Source organism: Mandrillus leucophaeus, unplaced genomic scaffold, assembly GCF_000951045.1.
Source record: "Mandrillus leucophaeus isolate KB7577 unplaced genomic scaffold, Mleu.le_1.0 Scaffold340, whole genome shotgun sequence".
NCBI classification, from domain to species: domain Eukaryota; kingdom Metazoa; phylum Chordata; class Mammalia; order Primates; family Cercopithecidae; genus Mandrillus; species Mandrillus leucophaeus.
Window position 1 is genome coordinate 88,752 of NW_012103588.1, and position 21,933 is coordinate 110,684.

The 21,933-nt window shown below is 35.4% G+C and overlaps 1 protein-coding gene across 2 annotated transcripts in view; it reads right to left on the bottom strand.

Annotated features, from left to right (window-relative positions):
• The window catches only part of KITLG (KIT ligand), a 91,753-nt gene that overhangs the window by 12,162 nt on the left and 57,658 nt on the right, over window positions 1-21,933 (bottom strand). The window contains exons 4-9 of one of the 2 annotated variants that reach the window (XM_011988896.1): window positions 12,119-12,289; window positions 9,762-9,918; window positions 8,960-9,043; window positions 2,249-2,358; window positions 1,532-1,599; window positions 353-429 (exon numbers count right to left, since the gene is read on the bottom strand). In XM_011988896.1, coding sequence (XP_011844286.1) covers window positions 390-429; window positions 1,532-1,599; window positions 2,249-2,358; window positions 8,960-9,043; window positions 9,762-9,918; window positions 12,119-12,289 — 630 coding nt within the window. In that variant the 3' untranslated portion in view covers window positions 353-389. The remainder of the gene's footprint in view (window positions 1-352; window positions 430-1,531; window positions 1,600-2,248; window positions 2,359-8,959; window positions 9,044-9,761; window positions 9,919-12,118; window positions 12,290-21,933) is intronic. The other variant, XM_011988897.1, reaches the window with a different exon arrangement.

Consider the following 21,933-nt stretch of genomic DNA (forward strand, 5'->3'; position numbering starts at 1 on the left):
CATGTCCTTTATAGCAACATGGATGAAGCTGGAAACCATCATTCTGAGCAAACTATCTCAAGGACAGAAAACCAAACATTGCATGTTCTTACTCATAGGTGGGAACTGAACAATGAGAACACCTGGACACAGGGCGGGGAACATCACACCCTGGGGCCTGTCATGGCGTGGTGGGGAGGGGGGCGGGATAGCATTAGGAGATATACCTAATGTAAATGACAAGTTAATAGGTGCAGCACACCAACATGGAACATGTATACATATGTAACAAACCTGCACTTTGTGCACATGTACCCTAGAACTTAAAGAATAAAAGAAAAAAAGAAAAAAAAAGGAAAGAAAAAAAACTTACCAATATACGAAAGTAACAGTGTTGATACAAGCCACAATTACACTTCTTGAAACTCTCTCTCTTTCTCTTGCAACATACTGAAAAACAATAAAAAATAAAAAATTTAAAAAAATAAAAAAAATCATGCTTATTTGCTGTTAGTCAGAGATTCTGAGGTACACCATGACCTGGGCATTGTAAAAGGCAGCTTTTCTGTAAATACAGTAGTAGAAGATTGCAAAATTTAATGGGGAGCTTACCTTCTTATTACTATAGGGAAGAGGGAAGACTTCATTTGTCTTAAGGTAGTCTTTCAAAGTAGTTAAAACATTTCTTTCTCTGTATATGCATATACACACACCAAACATGCCTATATGCATTTCATATGTGTCTGTGTATACAATAGGCATGACATGAGAGAATGCAACACACCAAATGAAAATTATAATCAAAGGTAAGGGAACATATGGGCACTGGGCAGTATAGGGTAAGGTGAAAGAGTAACAAGAGCCAGCTACAGAGAACGGAAAGTCATCTTACAGCAAATTTTGCATTTGGCTTTACAGAAAACAACGAGCATGCTGAGAACAGTTAAGGGCTCTGAAAGCCAGAGTAAAATAAAAGATATATTAAATATACAAGAGAAAATCACTGAACATATTTCGAATAAGAAGTCACACTATGAACCAGTGTTTACAGAAGAGTGTGACTAAAGGTTGAGTTTAGTAGGGCAAAAGAAAAGATCAGTGGCAGCAACTCATGAGATCATAAAGATGTCAGTGATGATAATGCTTCCTACCAAAAGAACTAAGCTTAGGAAGAGGCTCTGAGAGCTGAATCAGTATGTTTTGATAAAAGTGTGGAAAAGAAAGAACATGAGCAAATATGCCTCCAGAGTTCCACAACTAGGAGTCTGAGAAGATTCTGCTGCCTTACTTAAATAAGAAAGCAGAGGTAACCCCTTTATAAACCCTAAGAAGGGTAATGAAAACAATTATGTGAAGGTATTCTACAGGTAAATCGAGATGCAGCATTGAAGAGAGAGTGAGACATCAGAAAGATGGATAAAGAGTTGGGACTCACTGGTTAGGAGCTACTGTCATGAATTAAGGACTTCTTAAAGACATTCTGGGCATGTACACAGTGTGTGAAATGGCAATGCCATGCTTGATTAGGCACACATTTAGCAAAACAAAATACCTTATCTCATTATCGTCTTCATTAATTTGTATATTTTCAACTGCCCTTGTAAGACTTGGCTGTCTCTTCTGGAAAAAGAAGAAACACACATGCTGTAAAACGATCAATGAATGGTCTAATATTTAAGAGGTAAGTACACTCCACTTTTATCTTTTATGTCAATAACTCCAATAACAGTTTTTTTCAGCATGTAGCATGCAAAATGTTTTTGTAATAAAAAATTATGAAAGTTGCACGGTACCATCAACTCAACATTTTTAGGATGTTGGGGGAGAAAGAGTAATAAAGAAGTTGACATTTAATCAAATTCAAAAGACATTTCAAGAAGCTGAATCACAATGATTTTTGCACATTTTTAAATTTTAGACAGGCTTCAATAAGAAGAGAACAAAAGAGTAGAAATCCAAAAATAGCAGATAATACAAATGACATTTCTATTTATCTTTTAAGTATATCATATGATTTTTGGCAGATCTTCCTTTTCATATTTAGTTCAGGTTATTAACGCTAGTTCCTAATTCTTAAGTGTGAATAATCAGCTAGAGGGATTGTCTCCAGACGTAATGAGAAATGGGAAACTTTCTAAAATTTAAATTTTGTTTAGATTATAAACTAAGGTAGAATTCAGTGTTTTCGTAATGGATCATTTCTTGAGGAAAAAAGATTAATAATTTATGTAAACATAGCATATTAAAAAAAAGGAATGGCAACACTTACCTTCCAGTATAAGGCTCCAAGAGCAAAGCCAATTATAAGAGAAAAGAATGCTGGCAATGCCATGGCTGCCCAGTGTAGGCTGGAGTCTCCAGGGGGATTTTTGGCCTTCCCTATAATTTAAAGAACACAGTGATGAATACAGCATATTCATCCTAGAAGTTTTGCTCTTATGCTGTGGTTGTTTTTAACTGTTTCTGTAACACATTCTGGACCTATATCTGTTTAAAGTATTCAAAAAATTGATTTTTCTGCTGAATATTGCTTTTGCAAGGCAATATAAGTCCATGTAGTCTCCAAAAGATGAATGCATTAAAAAAGAAAGAAATCACAGAGACAGAAAGAAATCTGGCTTGGGTAATTCTGCCACATATGGAACACAGACTTAATATATTTCTGGGGGGGAAATGACTTACACTATCAAACAAATCTCTCTCTCATGCCTTTATCTTGGTATTTGGCTACGTTGGGTCAGTCAGATGTCCCAGAATCAAGGTAGCCAAACACCATGTTCTTCCTGTTCTATACAAAGACCAAACCTAAGTCTTGAAATTCACCACTCAGACCAAAGGAAAGACCAGACTCAAAAGCAAAAAGCAGCTTACTAAAGAGGGAGATATTCTGGAATTTGCTACCTAAAACCTTTCTCAGGCAGAAGGATAGCATCTAAGGAGGGGGCTTCAAACAAAGCTGTGTGGGAGACCTCACTAAGGAAAGCAGACTTGCTCTCTGAGGGTGCGGTGACTACCATGTTGACAGTTCCATCCCTAAGACTATGAGCCAAGATGCAATCCTGGAATCTGACTAAGACACAGCAGCAATCTTCCTGCAGGAGAGAGGGAGGGAGAAAAACAGCAAAGACTAGGTGGTAGGGCGGCAGTGCGGGGGAGGGTTGGGGGAAGTGCCCATAGATTACTGAGCTTCACATCCTATAGAGGTCAACGTTATCTCACTTTTTTTATTTCACTTGTTCATGCGTGGGGCTTAAGAACCAGGTCTTTGGTCCATCAGGGATACTACTGTCCCTCTTGCAGGCAGACAAAAAGAATTTTATCAGAAGAGATTTGCTTAGACCTCCAGGGAATGACTTTCAATACTTTCCACTGCAGCTATCCAGTAGGAATCAATGAGATTTGAATTGTATGCCTCAAGGCCCAAATGAAGGGTATTTGGGGACAAAGCTTAAGCTGACAACAAAGTTTTGATTTTATGCAAAGATACCCTGCAGAGAATTTGTGTGGAGAGGAAGCTCATCTGGGCAGGATTTGAGTAATCCCAAATTCCTGGGTTATTACCATATTAATTATATCTCCTTATTACCAAAACTATCCACTGTCCAGAAATCTTGGGAACTGACTTGTTTCATTTGACTAATAATAACCAACATCTGTAGACATATAGAACACAAAGAATTGTGCTATAATTTTGCTGAACTTCTTTTTAAAGTGAGCATTTTTAGGAGCACCATGCCTGTGACATGGTTATCTTGGTGTTTATGAAACAAGCAAATGAATATTCTTCCTTGATTCAGATCTGGAGCTCACTAAAGGTTCAACATAATTACTGATCCAAAGTCTTATTGCATCTCATTATTCTAGTACTTAATGATGAACTCTTACAGGACATCAGGTATGTCTCCAAGCACACGTGTACTAACTCACTTAAAACTCACAGAAACTCTGTGAAGGAGGTATTATGATCTTCCATTTGACCGAAGAGTCAACAGAGTTTAACTTGACTAGTATATGAGTCCAGGAAGGTTGAGTCAAGACTATTTCTAGAAGATGTATAAGGTAATGACAAAGTTAGGATTTCTTTCTCTATCATTTAGGTACTGTCTGCAAGGATCTCAAACATAAACATCTTTTAAACATTCTCTTTACTTATCATAAAGGATATTACTGTTATGCTATAAACATAATTTCCTTTGGATAACTAGTAGGTTTGTATGTTATTCCATTATCCCATGACTTTTCCTTACACACTCATATCTCTGTAATAAGTTTTCATATGCCCTGGTCCTCTGACATGGCCAACTTTTGAGTTATCCCTGAAAACTAGCATGCTTTCTTCAAATTTCCCTAACCCTTCTCCCAAAAAACAAGTCTTACCCCCTTTGTGTTACAATTAAAAACATTTGCATAATTCTATTATGATACATATTATGTAGTGTACTATGAGTATTTACATCTGTTTCTCTTAGAATGTGAGCACCACAAAATCTTGTCTTGTGCATAGGTATCTAAGTGGCATATTCATGAGTGACATCACCTAGCTAAAAGTTGCTGACAATGCAAGACTCAAAATTTTTTAAAAAGAAAGAAAAAGGAAACAATGAACAAAAAAGAAGCTTGTCCATTCATCTTGCAATTTAAAAAGTAATCTCTAATTCAGAGGCATGGGATTAAATAGGTATTTTATATTTAATTTGTCTTCTAAAATCAGTAGGAAAGACTTTTTGTTTCCAAACACGATGGTAGCAGACTAGCCTTTCCAACCTAAGTAATTATAATTCTGGACAAATTATGAGGCAACTCTTTTCAGAAATTAGGGAACAGCAGCACAAAAGTGTAATTCGTGAGACAGGGAATCCACACTAAGTGAGGCTCATGTTTGCCCTGGCTTTCGGCTTTCAGCTCTCCTGTCTGGGGTGCACTTTCAGATTGAGGTGTGGAAGACAGAGTCCAGGCAAGGATCAATGGCCTCACTAAGGCAGGGAGTCAAAGATTGAAATTCAGGGCTGCTGATGTGGCTGGGGTTTCTAGATCTAGGTTATTTCAAAGAAGGGAGCTGTGCAAAGAAGGAGCATCAGACATCTCTAGATGAATCTCCTTAAGTTACTGGTCCAATAATAAGCTATATATGCACCAGTAGAGAAGTCACAAAACCTGACTAAAAAATAACAACAACAAAAGAAAACAAAAACCAAACCTTTGGGAAGCTATAATATTAATAGAGACCTTAGCAGTCACAGAACAATGGTGGACAAAGTTGTTACGACAAGCAATATTGGAGAGATTTTCTGAGTACTTTAGAGGTGTCTCAGATATTCCATGCCTTAGGAATAAGGCTACTTTCGTTTGTACCCAAGAATGTTTAAACACAAGGCTGGGAGAAAAGATAAATCTCATCTGCTAGTATTCGAACCTCTTACCAAAACACAATTCAATAGCCTCTAAAGAAATGCTATAGAACTGAAAGATATTCAACAGCATAGAATTCATAATATCTGGCATTTAAACAATCACTAACCATTTAAAAGGAAATGTGACCCTTAATCAAGGAGGAAGAAGTCAATAGACATTAACTCTGGGATGACCTGTGTGTTGAAATTTGGAGACAAGAACTTTAGAGCAGCTATGATCATTATGCTTAAGTGATAAAAAAGAATTGTTTTCATAATGAGTATGCAGATGGAAAATTCCAGCAGACAAACATAAAACACATTAAAAAATTAACTGGACATTCTAGAAGACAAAATATAAATGTATAAATAAAATAATTCACTGGATGAAAAATTCAGCAGATCAGAAATGGTAGAAGAAAAGGTCAATGAACTTGAAAGCAGACAAGTAGAAATTACTCAGAAGAACAGAGAGAAAAGAGGATAAATAAATGAATAAAACTTCTGTGACCTATGACACACTAGCAAACTGCTAACATACATGCAAGTAGTATCTCAGAAAGAGAGAAGAGATAAAATGGATTAAAAAAAATTGAAAAAATTATGGCTATTTTTTCAGCAAATTTCAGGGAAAACAAATTTATGTATCCAAAAGCTTGACAAATCTCAAGAAAGATAAATACAAAGAAAACCACTCGTAGGCATATTCTAGTTTAACTGTTAAAAGGAGAACACTTTGAAAGAAGGCAGAGGAAGAAACGACCCAGTACATGCAGGGAAAAAATAAGACAAATGGTGCCTACTTTTTTTTTTTTTTTCCCAGAAACAGTATCTGCAGGAACACAATAGAGTGATATTTTTAAAAGACTAAAAGAAAAAAAAAAAATTCTGTTTACTCAGACTTCAATATCTAGTAAAAAGTACCTGCTACATGGAAGACAAAAAAAGATATTTTTCCAATTAAAAAGAAAAAAGAATTTGCTGCCAGCAGATCTGTATTATAAGAGATGCCAAAGAATGTTTCTCAGCTTGAAGGAAATTAATACCAAATGGAAACTTGGACTGACAAGAGGGAATGAAGGGTACAGGAAATAACAAATATGCGGGTTAATATAAAAGACAATATGTTTCTTCTTCTCTTACTTTAAAATACGTATGACAGTTCAAAGCAATAATTGAACTGCATTGTGTATTGTAGACTATATTGTGAAATTTATAACTGATGTAGATATGTTACTATATGTCAATGATGACACAAAAGATGGGTATGGGTAAGTACAACTATCCTGTTCCGAGGTTCTTGTATTTTTTCTCAAGTGCTACAACAGTAACTCTAAGTAGAAGATTACAAGTTAAAGTGTATACTTTAATTCCCCAAATAATCACAACATAATGCAAAAGGGTACTGTTGAAAAGCCCACAGTAATTAAAATTAAACACTAGAAAAAAATGAAGTAGCCCAAAAAAGGGTGAGAAATAAGGAACGGAAGAGCAATACACAAATGAGACAGATAAAAAACAAATAAGAAAATGGTGGATTAAAATCCAACTATACCGATGATGTATTACACAGAAATGGATGAAACACTCTAATTAACACAGACACACTAGATAAAATAGTGAAACCCAAGTGTATGTTGTCTACCAGAAATGTACTTTAAAAATAAAGACAATAGACTGAAAATAAAGGAAAATCAAACATATGCCATGAAAACAGTAAGCATAAGACTTGCTCTACTAATATCAGATAAAACACACTTCAAGCCAAAGAGCACTATCAGAGATAGAGGGATATTTCAGTAAGATTAAAAGGTCAAATAAACAGGGAAGATCTAACAACAATCAATGTATAAGCCCATAATAATAAAGCTTCAAAATATATGAAGCGAAAAACCCAAAACCAAAAAGAAAATCAGACAAATCCGTAATCAAAAGTAAACATTTTCAATTCCCCTTTCTCAATAATTAATAAAAATTAGATACAATGTTTAACAAGGAAGAGAAGATATAAACAACACTATCAACCATTTTGGCCAAATTTGAGTGCGCATTCAATAGTTAAATAATATACATAAAATAGTTTCAGCAGATTTCAAAAAAATTATAGAGTATGTTTTCTGACAACAAAATTCATAAACCAGTAACAAGAAGATATATAGGAAAACCTCAAACTTTTTGACATCAAACAACTCACTTTTATATTATCTGTGAATCAAAGAAGAAATCACAATTAACAAATATTTAGAAAAATAATAAAATCACAACATAAAAATGTGTGAGGTGCAGCTAAAGTAGTGTATATAAGAAAATTTATACATTTAAGTGCTTGTAATTAGCAAAAATAGTTTAAAATCAATGATCTAATTTTTCCACTTTGAAAGGCTAGAAAAAGCAGAGTAAATGAAACACAAAGCAAATGGAAGGAAATAATAAAGATTGGAAATCAATGAAATATAAGCAGAGAATTTAAGAAGACAGAGTTGCTTCTTTGAAAATTTAAGAAAATCCATAGTTAGTAAGAAAGCCCTTAATTGACTAACACACAAAGAGGGCCGTAGTCCCTTTTTGACACTTTCAGAACTGATATGTAATTTAGAATTTTAGGTTTTAGAAGATTCTGTCCTGCAAATAATGTATAACATATACTGTCCCCAGTGAATCCTGGGTAGCATCCTGTAATCAAATACATTAATATTTCATTAGTAAAATATATATTCACTTTTGGAAAGATAAATAAATACTATAAATAGCCAAAAATCACTTCAGGTCAGGTTTTGGTGGCAACGAATTCCAAAATAAGTAAATTGCAATTTACAGGTTTTTTTTGTTTTTTTTTTTTTAATTTTGCATTGTAACAAGCTATTATGAATTAGTAATAAATTGCTACTTAGTTTCATAGACAGGTCTTCTAAGTCCCTGAACAAATGACAGTGCCCCATTTGTAAGTCTTAAGGGATGACCTTTTTAGCTTAGATCACAAGATGATTTTTTTTCTTCCCGCACTTTCCATGAGGCCAGAGAGTATTTAGTAAATACAATAACCTTTATAATGACCTTTGCCTGGATTTTAAAAGAAAACTGAGTTCTTGGCCAAAGAGGACAGACATTTCAGAAGAATAAGTCTATTCTCGTCAAACATATAATTCTGTAGTAAAATAACAGGATCATCAAATTTCAAAATGCACAATAGTAAATACTGATATACACAAAACTGAAAATATCTTTGGAATTCTATACAACCAGCATTTATACACTCAATTTTAAACTTCTGGTTTTGTCAGGCACATTCCACACAGAATATATTTTAATGATTCAACAAAAAGCATAAATCATATTTCTAAAATTAATTTTATGTCTTATTTAAAATAATCTTAGCAGAAAATTTATTGGCCGAATTCTCTAAACATTATCTCCAGCTCTAGGGAAATTTAATTCTACAAACTTAAGTCTCAGGAAGACCATAAAAGGAATAACAGTAACAGAACAGTATCAATAGTAATAAGTGTAGAAGTTTCCTTGAAAGCCCATGCAATACTCCTATAGGTGCTAATTGGAGCCATGCATGCATTAAATCAGATATATGTACTTACTATTACTGCTACTGCTGTCATTCCTAAGGGAGCTGGCTGCAACAGGGGGTAACATAAATGGTTTTGTGACACTGACTCTGGAATCTAAATAGAAAGCAATAATGTGTCAGTGTTATATGGTGATTTGTATGACTTATAGAGTCCCTGAAAGGTGAAGTGTAATACCAGATTACTTGCCAGGTCTGCTTCCCAAATCTAGAGTATTCAGCTCTTATTTATTTCATACTGGGTCCTGCTATTCTATTTTACTAAGAAATTCACCATTGTCACCTTGTAGAACAAATACTTATTGAATAAATATGTTAATAAATACAAATAATGACACATTGATGGTAATTTCTTATTAAAAAAGAAAGCCATGAATCCAGGTTTGTATTACAGAGACCCAGTGAAGGGAAAAGAGAGTCTCAATACAGAGTAACTGGGGAGGATCAGAATTTGTGACTTCAGAATTAGATCCTTAAGAAAAAAATTTGAGAAGGAACATTAAGTAGACTGCAGGTACAGAATAATATAATTGTAACTACTGGCAAATATTAGATGAGAAAAGGTATGAGTGGCCATCTCATATACTGTTTACTCACAAACAGCTCACTGATTTGAAATTGATGAATACTGCTTTGGCTTGGAAACCAAGAAATCTACAATCATTAGTTTCTTCTGTGCTATTGATACTTGCTTTTTTATTAGACATACATGCACATTGTCTTGCTACCGCTAAACACAGAGGTAGATTCTTACTATATAGGGAAGATTTAAGTTTGTTGTTTACATTTGAACTGGAAATGCTTACATGTCTTACCTTTCTCAGGACTTAATGTCGAAGAAACCACACAATCACTAGTTTCAGATGCCACCACAAAGTCCTTGAAGGCATCAATGGATCTATTAAAAATTCTAAAGAATTCTTCAGGAGTAAAGAGCCTGGGTTCTGGGCTCTTGAATGATTTTTTTAGATCCTAGAACAAAAAAAAAATAGGATTACATTTTTCAAATAGTCTTTAGACTTAACTGAGGTCAAGATAATGGACTATAAATATGTCCCTCAAAGATTAAAGTATTTGGACTCTTACAACTGGCACTTTTAGATGGCTGTTTCAATGTATGTAATTCAAATTGGTAATGTGGGGTAGTGATCCCAGTGGGCTCACAAGTTGAATCTGGCGCAGTGAACACAATGTCATGGCAAATAATAATAATAATAATAACCTTGAAAACAAACTGGGGATATTTTTCTTTAGAGATGCTTATTAAAAACATCAGGGTTTATTTTTAAAAGACCCCTCCATTACAAGAAATTCTAGTCTTTAGAAAAAAAAAGACCTCTCCATAATGCATGCTCTAATATCCAAAAATTAGAAAGTCAGATGATACTAAATATTGGCAAGGGAACTATTATGTACTGCTGAGATAATTGGTACATTTGATATTATCCAGTAAAGTTAGACATGTGCCCCTCCTGTGACTCAGAAATTCCATTCTCAGGTAAATACCCTAGTGAAACTATTGCACATACATACCATCAGACATATAAAAAGGTTTTTTGCAGCAATATCTGTATCACTATGTCAATCAAAAGAGAGTGGCTTAATACCTAGTGATACATTGAATTAGTGGAGTTCAGTTCAGGAGAAGGTTAACTACAGCTATATGCTTTAGAGTGGATACATCTTCTAAACCTAAAGCTGAGTGAAAGAAGCAAGTCCCAAAATAATAAAAATGGTATGATTAATTGATATAAAATTAATATAAAATTCCCCAAAGCAAATCAAAGCTATGTTGTAGGGATACATAATGGATTATAAAGAAAAGTAGGTAACCAAAATAAACAACTATCTGTCACTTACTATGGACTATTCTAAGTGCGTTATATAGATTAACTCAATCTCCAAAACAACTGCGGAAATATCATCGGTAATCTCCTGGGTTCCCACCAAAGTGTCATGATTAGTAAATGCATATTCTTTGTTGTTTGCAGTGTTCCTCCCAACATCACCATTGACTTAACTCATTTACCTAACTTATCTTTAAGGCTCTAATGCATATGTTATTTCCTTTGTGACACCTTGTGTGATATATTCTTTTTGTGACCTCTACTTCCTTTGAATGCTGTCAGCACACTATATGCAGTAGTAATATGAAAGAGTGGTTAACACTACATTCTGACTTTGGAAATTAGAAAACAAAACAATAGAAAGATTAAAGGTAGTGATTGGATTATTAGTATGGTAAGAATTATAAGATTGGAGAGCACAAATAGGATTGAAGTTGGGTCTTACAGAGTAGCTGGAATTTAGATGGGACACAGGAAAAAGAATTTAGGTATTAAGGTACAGAATCCTGTTTAAAACTTTGAATTTAAACTTATAGAAGTCTCCTAAGCTAATCTTTGGCCATTTGAACTGTATACCAAATCAGGTCTGCTAAGCATGATTCTGCTATAGACACAGTGTGATGAAAAAATGTAAAATTTTATTAATATTTATTTTGCTGGGTATGGTGTTAAAGTACTCATGACAAATCACCTAATGTCAACCCTGTTAGATGAATTCTGGCATTGTCCCCACTTTAAATATAAAGAAAGTGAGGTACAAAGAAGTTATGCTCACAGAACTCATTAGTGACAGAGCCAGAATTTAAACTCCAATATCCCACTCTCATTTTCTGGAGTACACTGCCTATTCCATACGTCGTGCCCATATCCTGAAGTTGGGGATGATCAGTTATCCAGTGACTCTGGGGAGCCAAAATGTATTTCTTTGTTGTGACCTATGGGGTGATTACATTATGGATAAAAGGACAGGGATATGTGTCTATTACAGACAATTTTCCATTTAAATGAACACTTGTAACTTAACAGGAAGATTTTGAGGACTTCACTTATGAAAAATGAAGATAAAGGCAGGACTGATTTTGCATTGTAATGTAAATAAGTTTTATTTTCATATTAGATAACAATATTTAAGTCTGAATGCACACTTCAGTATTGCACTATAACTGCAAATACTTGTTTTCTTTGCTCATCTGAACAAGATTTTTAAATTTGAAGTTTATACAATCAAAATATCATAAAGGTGCCTCATTCTCCCCAATAGCACCAAGAAGCATGGGTTTTTAAAGAAGAGTAATGAAAAATAATCCCAATGAACACAAAGTTACCTTAGATGAGTTTTCTTTCACGCACTCCACAAGGTCATCCACTATATTGACAAGTTTGTCTATGATGGAGTAATTACTCAAGCCTTCAGAAATGTTTGAAAACTTGTCCAGAAGATCAGTCAAGCTGTCTGACAATTGTACTACCATCTCGCTTATCCAACAATGACTTGGCTGCAAGACATGAAAAAGGAGACAAAGCAGCTATTTTAATAAGTGCCATAAAACTCGGAGTACTCTTCAAAGCTATCATTTTAGTCACACAAGTGATTCTCCTTCCTCAGCCTCTCGAGTAGCTCGGATGACAGGTGCCCGCCACCACGCCTGGCTACTTTTTTATTTTTAGTAGAGACGAGCTTTCAACATGTTGGCCAGGCTGTCTCAAACTCCTGCCCTCAAATGATCCGCCCGTCTCAGCCTCCCAACGTGCTGGGATTACAGGCATGAACCACTGTGCCTGGCCAGATTTTTAAAATTAATATACATTACTTAAAATGTTGTAAAAGGAGGAGAGAGGCTATTGTAACAGGAAGAGAAGGGACTAGTGTGACAGGAGGAGGAGGGACTATTGTAATAGGAGGAGGGACTCTTGTAACAGGAGGAAGAGGTTGTAAGTTGCATACTTTATATGATTTTAACGTGTTATCTTTTCTTTTATAAATATCTTTTAAGTGGAAACTCTGATGTATTTTGAACTCTGCTGAAATGCTGCAGTGACAAAAATAAGATTATTATTAGGAATAGCTAACATTGAATTGGCTCATTAAAAGCATAAATAATTTAATAGAACTTGTAACAAAAATATTGTACTCAGAGTAACTGATGTCATGCAAAATAAATCACACTACTAAGCTTTATTTCTCTATTTACTAGCAGAATATCTCTGTGGGAAAAGTCAAGTCTTTCATTTATTTATTTATACTTTAATTTTTTACAGAGACAGGCTCTCTCTCTGAGTCCTGGGCTGTAGTGTGGGGGTGCAATCATGGTTCATGTTTCACTGCAATGTTGAATTCCTGGGCCCAAGTGATCTTCCCACTTCAGCCTCCCAAGTAGCTGGCACTACAAGACACATGCTACCAAATCTGCTAATTTTTAAATTTTTCTATATAAATGGGGGTCTTGCTTTGTCGCCCAGGCTGCTCTTGAACTCTTGGCCTGAAGCAATCCTCCCTCTTCAGCATTCCAAAGTGCTGGAATTATAGGCGTGAGTCACTGCAGCTGGCTCCAGTCATTTATTTATTCTAAAGTATAGAAGGGACCACTTTATATTCATTTAACAGAACAGTTTTACTTAATATAATACAGCCAAAAAGGAAACAGGTTTATCTGCAGATAGGTAAGCCCCAATTCCTGGAACCATTAAATGTCATTCAAAACTTTTAGGATTGTTGGCTCTGGCTTCAGATAAGAAGGGTAAACAAAGCTCAACATGGGAATTTAGTTCGAGTGGCCATTTCAACTCGTCAAAACCAAGTTCTCAAAGAATATGTGTTTCCAAAGTATATGTAGAATAGAGTCTTTGTTTTGTTAAATCAATGCTTATTTCAAGCACATGCAAGTTCCTACTTGCATCATTATCAGGTCTCTTTCAAAGCTGTCAGTCTTTCCTTGGATGCTGAATTGCTCTGCAAGTTTCTCTCCTTTTAGAGAGTGACAATTCCTTATAGACAGTCAGCCCTATCAACAATGAACAGATTTCCTAGGATACGGAGCACAGCATACAGTATAAATGTTATTTGAATAGTATTTATGTGATAGAGTCGCTTTCACCAATTCATTCTGCTGAAATTGTGCAAATTATTCTAACAATGAAATTCCAGGTATTAATCTCTTAGGACTCTATTTCCTCACTTTATGAATATGCTTGCCTAGGATCTCTGGCAAGTAAGAACCAAAATGAAATTCCCTTGTTTTGAATTAAGACATTCCTTTAGTTTCTGTGGTAGTTGTCTTATATGAATGGGTACTTTGTTCATTTTGCCGTTTTTTTGTGTGTGTGGTTAAAGTAGAGAAGATTTTGTTGATTTGTTTCTTATTTTTAAGCTGGGGAATTCTGGGGTACTTATTGCCACTTCTGTTGATCTCTATTTTCAACTGAACTCTACGTTTACATTTTATATTCTAAGTTCCTATTTAGCTATTACCCTACCTTCTCCCATTTTCACATACCTAAATCAACAGTGTAAACAATCAACTCTTTCCAGTAAAATTTCCAACCCCAATCCTGTGCTTTCTTAGAGTTAAACCATGGAAATTCCACAATCTAATCCTACTCTAATGTTTGCCCGTCTAAAGTCATGAACAATTTGTTGATAGCTGATAAAAACTACGTGCCTACGCAGTTGAAAAATCGTGTATTTCTAAAACCCTGGCAATAACATTTCATTCATTTTTTTATTTTTGCTTGTGCTATTATTTCTTTGGAAAAGGCTGAATCATAAATTCAAAGTTCTATTTTTCAGTAATTTGTTTAACCAGGTATATATTGGCTTTTTAAGATTCTTGAGTTTATCAAAGATAAAATGAAGGTAAACAAATAATATTAAATGTCAGTTTTGATCTGCCTGCTTGTAAGAAAGGGAACTAGTTTTGACTGGAATGTCTAGCAGTTTTGTAATTTTTAATTAAATATCATCAATGATTTGCAAGGAGAATAAAACACACTGAACTAAGTATTTCATTTGTGAGGTGATAGCAGGTCTTTCTGTTTTTCAATTCCTCCAAGATTATGATTAGGAAAGAAATGATTAAAGGTTGTCAAATTTACAAATGTACTTTTTCCTTTGCCTTAATAAACAACATTATCACTGTTTCTTATTTTTCAGAGACATTTTAAACTTAAATATTTTTATATAAATATTTACTCAATGATATTCATTAGAAGAAAGTAGGATATAATGTTCTCTCTTTCACTGGAAAATATAAAGGATTAAGAAAATTGGCAGTCATACAGGATGTCAAAGGTGACACAAATAATAGTTTTTAAATTCTTGAAGTGCATGTACAGTAATTTGATGCTTTATTCATCTGTATGTGTAGTTTCCAAATGAAGAAATATATAGATTCTGCTTTGAGTGTAAAAACTTTTTTCTTGACTCCATGCTCTCAATTTCTTACCTCCTTTCTTGATAGCTTCTGTCTTATGTTTTCTTGGTTTAATATAGCAGCTCTAGTTAGGACTACTAAAAACATGTGCTTTCTATCCCCATGTGCTTATAACATGTATGACTTTAGAATCCAAACTGACTCAATGATGTTGAATCAATATGCTTGAGCTGCTAGCATGTCACTACCACTGACAATTCAGTTAAAAACTGTGAACTTCCTTAGGAATTTTAAAGTACCATGAACACCAAATCAATGATCTCACTAAATGATTAGATAAAATGTATCATTTAAAATGAATAAAATTAAAAGTATTCTAAACATAACAAGAAATATGACTGTTTCCAAAGACCAACAACAGAAATGCATGCACATTCTAAAACTAAGCATAAATTTTTAAAAGGTAATATATTAATTCCACAAAATATGTGACACAGAATCTCTGTAGTTCTAGAACCAGTAAATCTGAGAAACTGGCTGAAATAAACTATGTGTTTTAAAATCACCCTGGGGACTTGCTAATTCTGGCATGCTTGCTCCTCTCCATCTCCTGCCTCATTCAGGAAGCTGTGCTGGTTTATTAGGTGAAATAATTTGACACATTATTCCGCATTGGTATTAGATGCATAGACAGTCTGTTTTTTTTGTTGTTGTTGTTGTTATTTTTTGTTTTGTTTGTTTTTTTCTGAGACATAGTCTTGCTCTTGTCGCCCAGACTGGAGTGCAATGGCGTGATTTCAGCTCACTGCAACCTCCACCTCCTGGGTTCAAGCTATTCTCCTGCCTCAGCCTCCTGAGTAGTTGGGATTACAGGTACCCACCATCACACCCAGCTAACTTTTGGTATTTTTAGTAGAGATGGGATTTCACCATGTTGGCTAGGCTGATCTTGAAGTCCTGACCCCAGGTGATCCACTCACCTCAGCCTCCCAAAGTGTTGGGATTACAGGCGTGAGCCACCGCGCCCAGCCCAAAGACAGTCTTTAAGAACAGTCACAGTAAGATTTATGGAATAAGAAGCTGAAAGTAGACAAAACATACTATAACACTTCTTCATTGATGCACTTTACACTACTTTCCATTTGGTAGCTGTTCACAGAGAGATATCTATGTGCTTTCTTATAGGGCCTAAAGCTAGTATCTACCCACAGAGAGCGTTCTTTTCACAGGAGTTGGTGAAATACCAATTAGCGATTCTCAGAGAGAAAAGCCTGGCTCATAAACCACGATGTTTCTAAGATTTACAAGGAGTATTCACCCAACCTTCTAATCCGATTAATCTAATTACCGGCATTACTGCCCAATTTGTTTTTGTTTTACTTTCTTTAATTTCTGTCAAACTTCAGTCTTGCTGGAATTAGACATAAGCATGCCTAGGGCACAAAGCATGCCTTTCTGTTTGTGCTTTCGGCATCTACCTCTGGGATGCGTAATCAAAATTTAGAGCCATGTCATCAGAATCACCAGAATTTCAGACCTAGAAGGAATATCGAGGACCAGTCTCACCAACTGCATAAGTGGGAAAATCAAGGCCTAGAGTAGTGAAGTGTCTCGTTCCAGGTTACATAACAAATTTACACAGAAACATGAGAAACCAGGACTCTCGATCACTCATTTTGTTCTAGTAGCCATGAGAATAGTGAAAGCACATACAACTGACGTGTTTTTTTCTGCTAAAGTCATATAACTCATGTGGTCTCACGTCTGGACCAGACACAATGATTCTTAGGCTCAATTAAGAAATCTCTTGGGAATAGAAATGGTTCTTTCTGTTTCATTTCAATTAATCCAGAGTCATACCAATGAAGGTAAATTTCTCTGAGGAATCCTGACAATTGCCATTTGTAGACTTTATTTACTGTTCTTTTGGTTTTTATCCTTGTGGCTAGAAAGCTGACATTCTACCCTCAAACATTCCATGGGCAGGCAAATTTAAAACTTTCCTATAAAAGCACTTTGCAAAATAAACATTGCATGTTCATGTTGCCAGTGTAGTCTCTGAAATCTTAACTTCTCTTTGGATAAGCTGGGTTTTGTAATGATTTATTTTAGTCTTCTCCCTAAACAATTAATTTGGGTCTTCAGTGTTCACTTTAGGCATCCTGTTTGAATTAAAGTGATGTAGAAACCTCAATCTGATTAAGATGGAAATTAACCAAAGCACTCTAAATACGTGTTATTTCCCAGGGCAGACCTATAAATGGCCCCTAGGCCAGACCTAAAATAGAAAAGTGAAGGAACAGCACAGGGGTTTGGGGATTGAGGGCAGCAACGAGGAACCAGAGGCCCAGTTTTTAGTCCCAACTCTGTCAATTCACTTTGTGATTTCAGGAAAGTCATTTAACCTATTCAGGACTTCAGTTTCTCCATCTGTAAAACAAAGGGGCCTGTCTAATTGGTGCTGGCCAGTATGGGAATCCCACTATCCATCTACATCTCCTCTCACTCAAAATGCATCGAATGTGACTGCAGAGCTAAAATTTTCATTTTACTTAACTATAATTTCTTTAAATTGAAAAGTCAATAATATCACCCTATTTAGAGGCTGGAAAACTTTTAAGTATGTTTGGAGAAAACAGAAATGTGACTATCTCTTCAATAGTAAATTCTATTTAAAAAAATCTAAATATGGAATAACTATTTCTAATGAAAATTTAGTGTATGAACGATAATATGCTGCCGGTGTAAAACACATTGTGGATTTTGAATAATATGAAAAATATAAAACATTCCGTTAATAATTTTTATATTGATTTTAAAGTGAAATGACAATATTTTGGAAACATGGGGCTAAATACATTTCATTATACTTAATTTCAGCTGCTCATTTTTATTTATTTATTTTTTCAGTGTGGCTACCAGACAATTAAGATTATGAACGTGGCTTCCATTGTATTTCTATCAGACAATAATGGCCTAGATAATCTGAACAGCATCTTAATATAATCACTTATTAGGAAGACAGCCCCCTGTACTGTAGTAGAATATACAAAAGAACTACTTAAAATAGCATTTAATGTCATATTTTATTCATTCAATTAACATTTTATGCTTATTCCTTTTAAATAAATATTTTCTTATTACATGGAAGATCGAGGCAGATAAATAGTTGAGTACAAGTGTCTATTTGGCTGACATCTATTTTCATAAGGAGAATGCCACATCATAGGAGTGGAGCCTCAGAATCCATGCTTACAAACAGTGAACTTTCCCTGTAGCCACAGTTGATGGGATGATGGTAGACACCTGTCTTGGATGGACCAATCAGAAAGTTCCTCCCCAAAATTGGTATTGATCATTAGAAACTGATAATTAGTCTCTGAGTAGGGCTGAAATTGGAATATGTAAATCTGGCAGCTCTTGGGCAGTTACATTCTACCAAGTGATTGGAACAAAGGAGAAAAAAATCTGCACAAAAAGAATGAGGCAGAGACACAGAGGTTCAGAGAAGGAGAAGGAAAAACTCATAGTTCCCAATCCTGGTTCCAGTCTTTTCATGAGGCCTGTTGCATCCATGCCCTTAGGTGACATGCTATTCTTTACTGTCCTTATAATGGGACTTTTACTATTAGTGAAAACCACAGGAGTCTAAACTAATAAGATGGGCTCCTTCAAGATTTGGAAAACTAGCATTTTTGCCAGAGTTAAATGTTTATTCATAACTATTTTTTGAGGAGTGACTATATGCATTGGATTGTCTAAAGAATGGTGAGGAGATACACAGGAGTAAAAGAGTTCAACCTTGCTCCATAGATAGTCAAAATATAGTAAAAAGAGAACACAACAACAAAATAATAATGATGGTATCTGACAATTATTATATGCACACCACAACTCATATTTTTTGTATTTTGATTATTTCTCACAATAATATTTTGAGACAATTATATAACACTTAAAATATTAAGCTCTATGTAAGCAATATATGATCATGTACCCAAGATGAATAGCTTCTGGACAAATTCCATAGAAGTCACAAGATAATAAACTATAAGACAGGGTCCACGTAGCAGGTGCAATGTTAGTGTTGCTGACCACCAAGCCCCAGCATCAAGCAAAACACTCAGCACAGAGTAGATGTGATGCCAATTTCACCTGATCAAATGATACAGGGGAAAGAAAGTGTGGTCTGAAAGAGCAGAAAACGACCTTGTGTGAAAGAGAAATCTTAAACTGACCTTGGAGGAGATGACCACTAAGGTGGTTTAAGCCCCAAGATACTGCATAATTCTGTGGGTAGAATTTGGGTAAGTGGATGGGAGAAGAAAGGGCATCCTGAGAACAGGCACAGTGATTTTAGGAGCCCATAGTGCATGTGGCTGAGGTTGGAAGTTTGTGTTGGGGAATAATGGGTATTCAGACAAGCTGGTTAGGGTAGGGCAGGATTATGAAGAGTCATGAACATCAGGTTCAGGAATTTGGCTCTTAGCCTTTAGTAAATGGGAACAATAAGCAGGTTCTTGAATACAAAAATGACCAATTAAAGCAGTAGAACAGAAGGCTTAAAGAAGTTGTGATTTCCCAAAATCGCATAATACAATTCTTACACCTAAAATCTTTCAAAAAATGCACACTCATCTAAAAGAAGATAATGTTGCAGTACAGAAACTGTATGATGAGTTATAGGCACTCACCACATCATCATAACCTTGTGAACTATACTCAGTTCAAATCTGTGCCTCAAGAAAATTATAAATGATTATATACTAGGGAACTTTTCTCCTTCTTTCCTTTCTTCACTTTCTTTCAGCAAATATTCATTAAATGCCTATGAGCATCCATGAGGCACTGAGAATCTAATGCAGAGCAAAAAGAATATAGTTCCTACCTTTGTGAAGTTTACAGGTTGGTGGAAGATTATCCATTAAATCATCCCACAAATATATCCAAAACTGCTACTCTGAGGAGTGCTATGAATAGTTTCCAATAGAACAATTTGGTTTCATCAAAAATCAAAACTGAAATCTAAAAGAATCAGGTGTTACCTAGGCAAAAGAACCAATGAGGATTCCAGGCACAGAGAAAGCCAGGCAAGAAGATATGCGGCAGCAAGGAACTGGTAATGATAAAGGAAGAAAAAGGATATGGAAAGGTAAGTTGCCAGATCAGTATAGTCTTTTTTTTTTTTTTCTAGATGGAGTCTTGCTCTGTCGCCCAGGCAGGAGTGCAGTGGCCCGATCTCGGCTCACTGCAAGCTCTGCCTCCCGAGTTCATGCCATTCTCCCACCTCAGTCTCCTGAGTAGCTGGGACTACAGGTGCCCACCACCACTCCCGGCTAATATAGCCAGGATGGTCTCGATCTCCTGACCTCATGATCCGCCTGTCTTGACCTCCCAAAATACTGGGATTACAGGTGTGAGCCACCTCACCCAGCTAGATCACTATAGTCTTGGAGGCCTTGTTGAAGTAGCTCCTTTTCCTGTTTCCTAAGAGCAACAAAAAGCCACTCAATGAATATAAAGAAGGAGGAACGAAATGATTGGATGTATTTCTTTTTAAATCACTCTGTCTATTCAGGAAGAACCAAAACATCAAATAATAAATCCTGAGGTATCAAAGAAAATGGAAAGAGCCCAGAGGTAAGTAACAGGGCCAGGTAAAAGAAGATGAGAATAGCCAAGAAGTGAAATTGTGCATACCTGAGGAAGGGTACTGAAGAGGGAAGAAGGCTGGAAGGCTTACTATTAGAGTAGCATCACATACTGCCAATCTCTTCCACATTTAGCTGTGCCTTTAAAAACTCTGAATGAAAAACTGACAATGATAGCAAAGATTGGTTCAGGTAAGTATAATCAATAGATGCTAAATCTGTGGGAGAAACTTTCATAAGCAGAAGGATTGCTTACATGGCCTTAAAGTGTCTCTCCAAAATTGTGAATGAGTAAATATACATAAATAGTTGAACATCTTAACCAGATGATCAAAATAAACAGCACCATGAGGAGAAGATGGACTTTGTGTGCCTCTGGATGTGGTAACCTGAGCACAAATCATCACTTATGTAGCGTTGTCACTTGAATTGCATAAGCGCCACAGAAGCATTAAGAAACATCAATCAAATGTTGCAAAGAGAAACACTTTTCTTAAAGGGGAGGACTGTCTCATTCAAAAATATCAGTGCCATAAAGACAAAGAAAGCCTGAGGAACTCTTAACGGAGACTAGAGAGACAGGATGTAGTAGCTTCTCATTGCTGCTATAACAAAGCACTACAAACTTGGTGGCTTAAAGCAGCACAAATTTGTTATTTTACAGTTCTGGAGGTCAGAAGTTTAAAATAGGTTTGAATAGGCTAATATCAAGGTGTTCATTAGGGCTGTGTTTCTTTTGGATGCTCTAAAGGAAAAATCATTTTCTTTGCCTTTTCCAGCTTCCAGAGGCAACGTGCATTCCTTGACTTGTGAATCCCTCTTCCATCTTTGAAGCCAGCAGTGTAATATTTTCAAATCTCCCTCTCTGGCTCTGAAACGCTTGCCTCCCTTTTATAAGGACTCATGTAAATCAGAGTGGGACCACCCAGATAATCCAAAATAACTTTTCCAGCTATAAATCCTTAATTTAATTATATCTGCAAAGTCCTTTTTGCCACGTCAGGTAATTTATTCCCAAAACAAGGCATCTTTGGAAGTCATTATTTATATGGTATCAAAATGAAAATTACGATCCTAGATAGGATCTTATACTGAAGGAAAAGAAATGAAAAAAAAAAA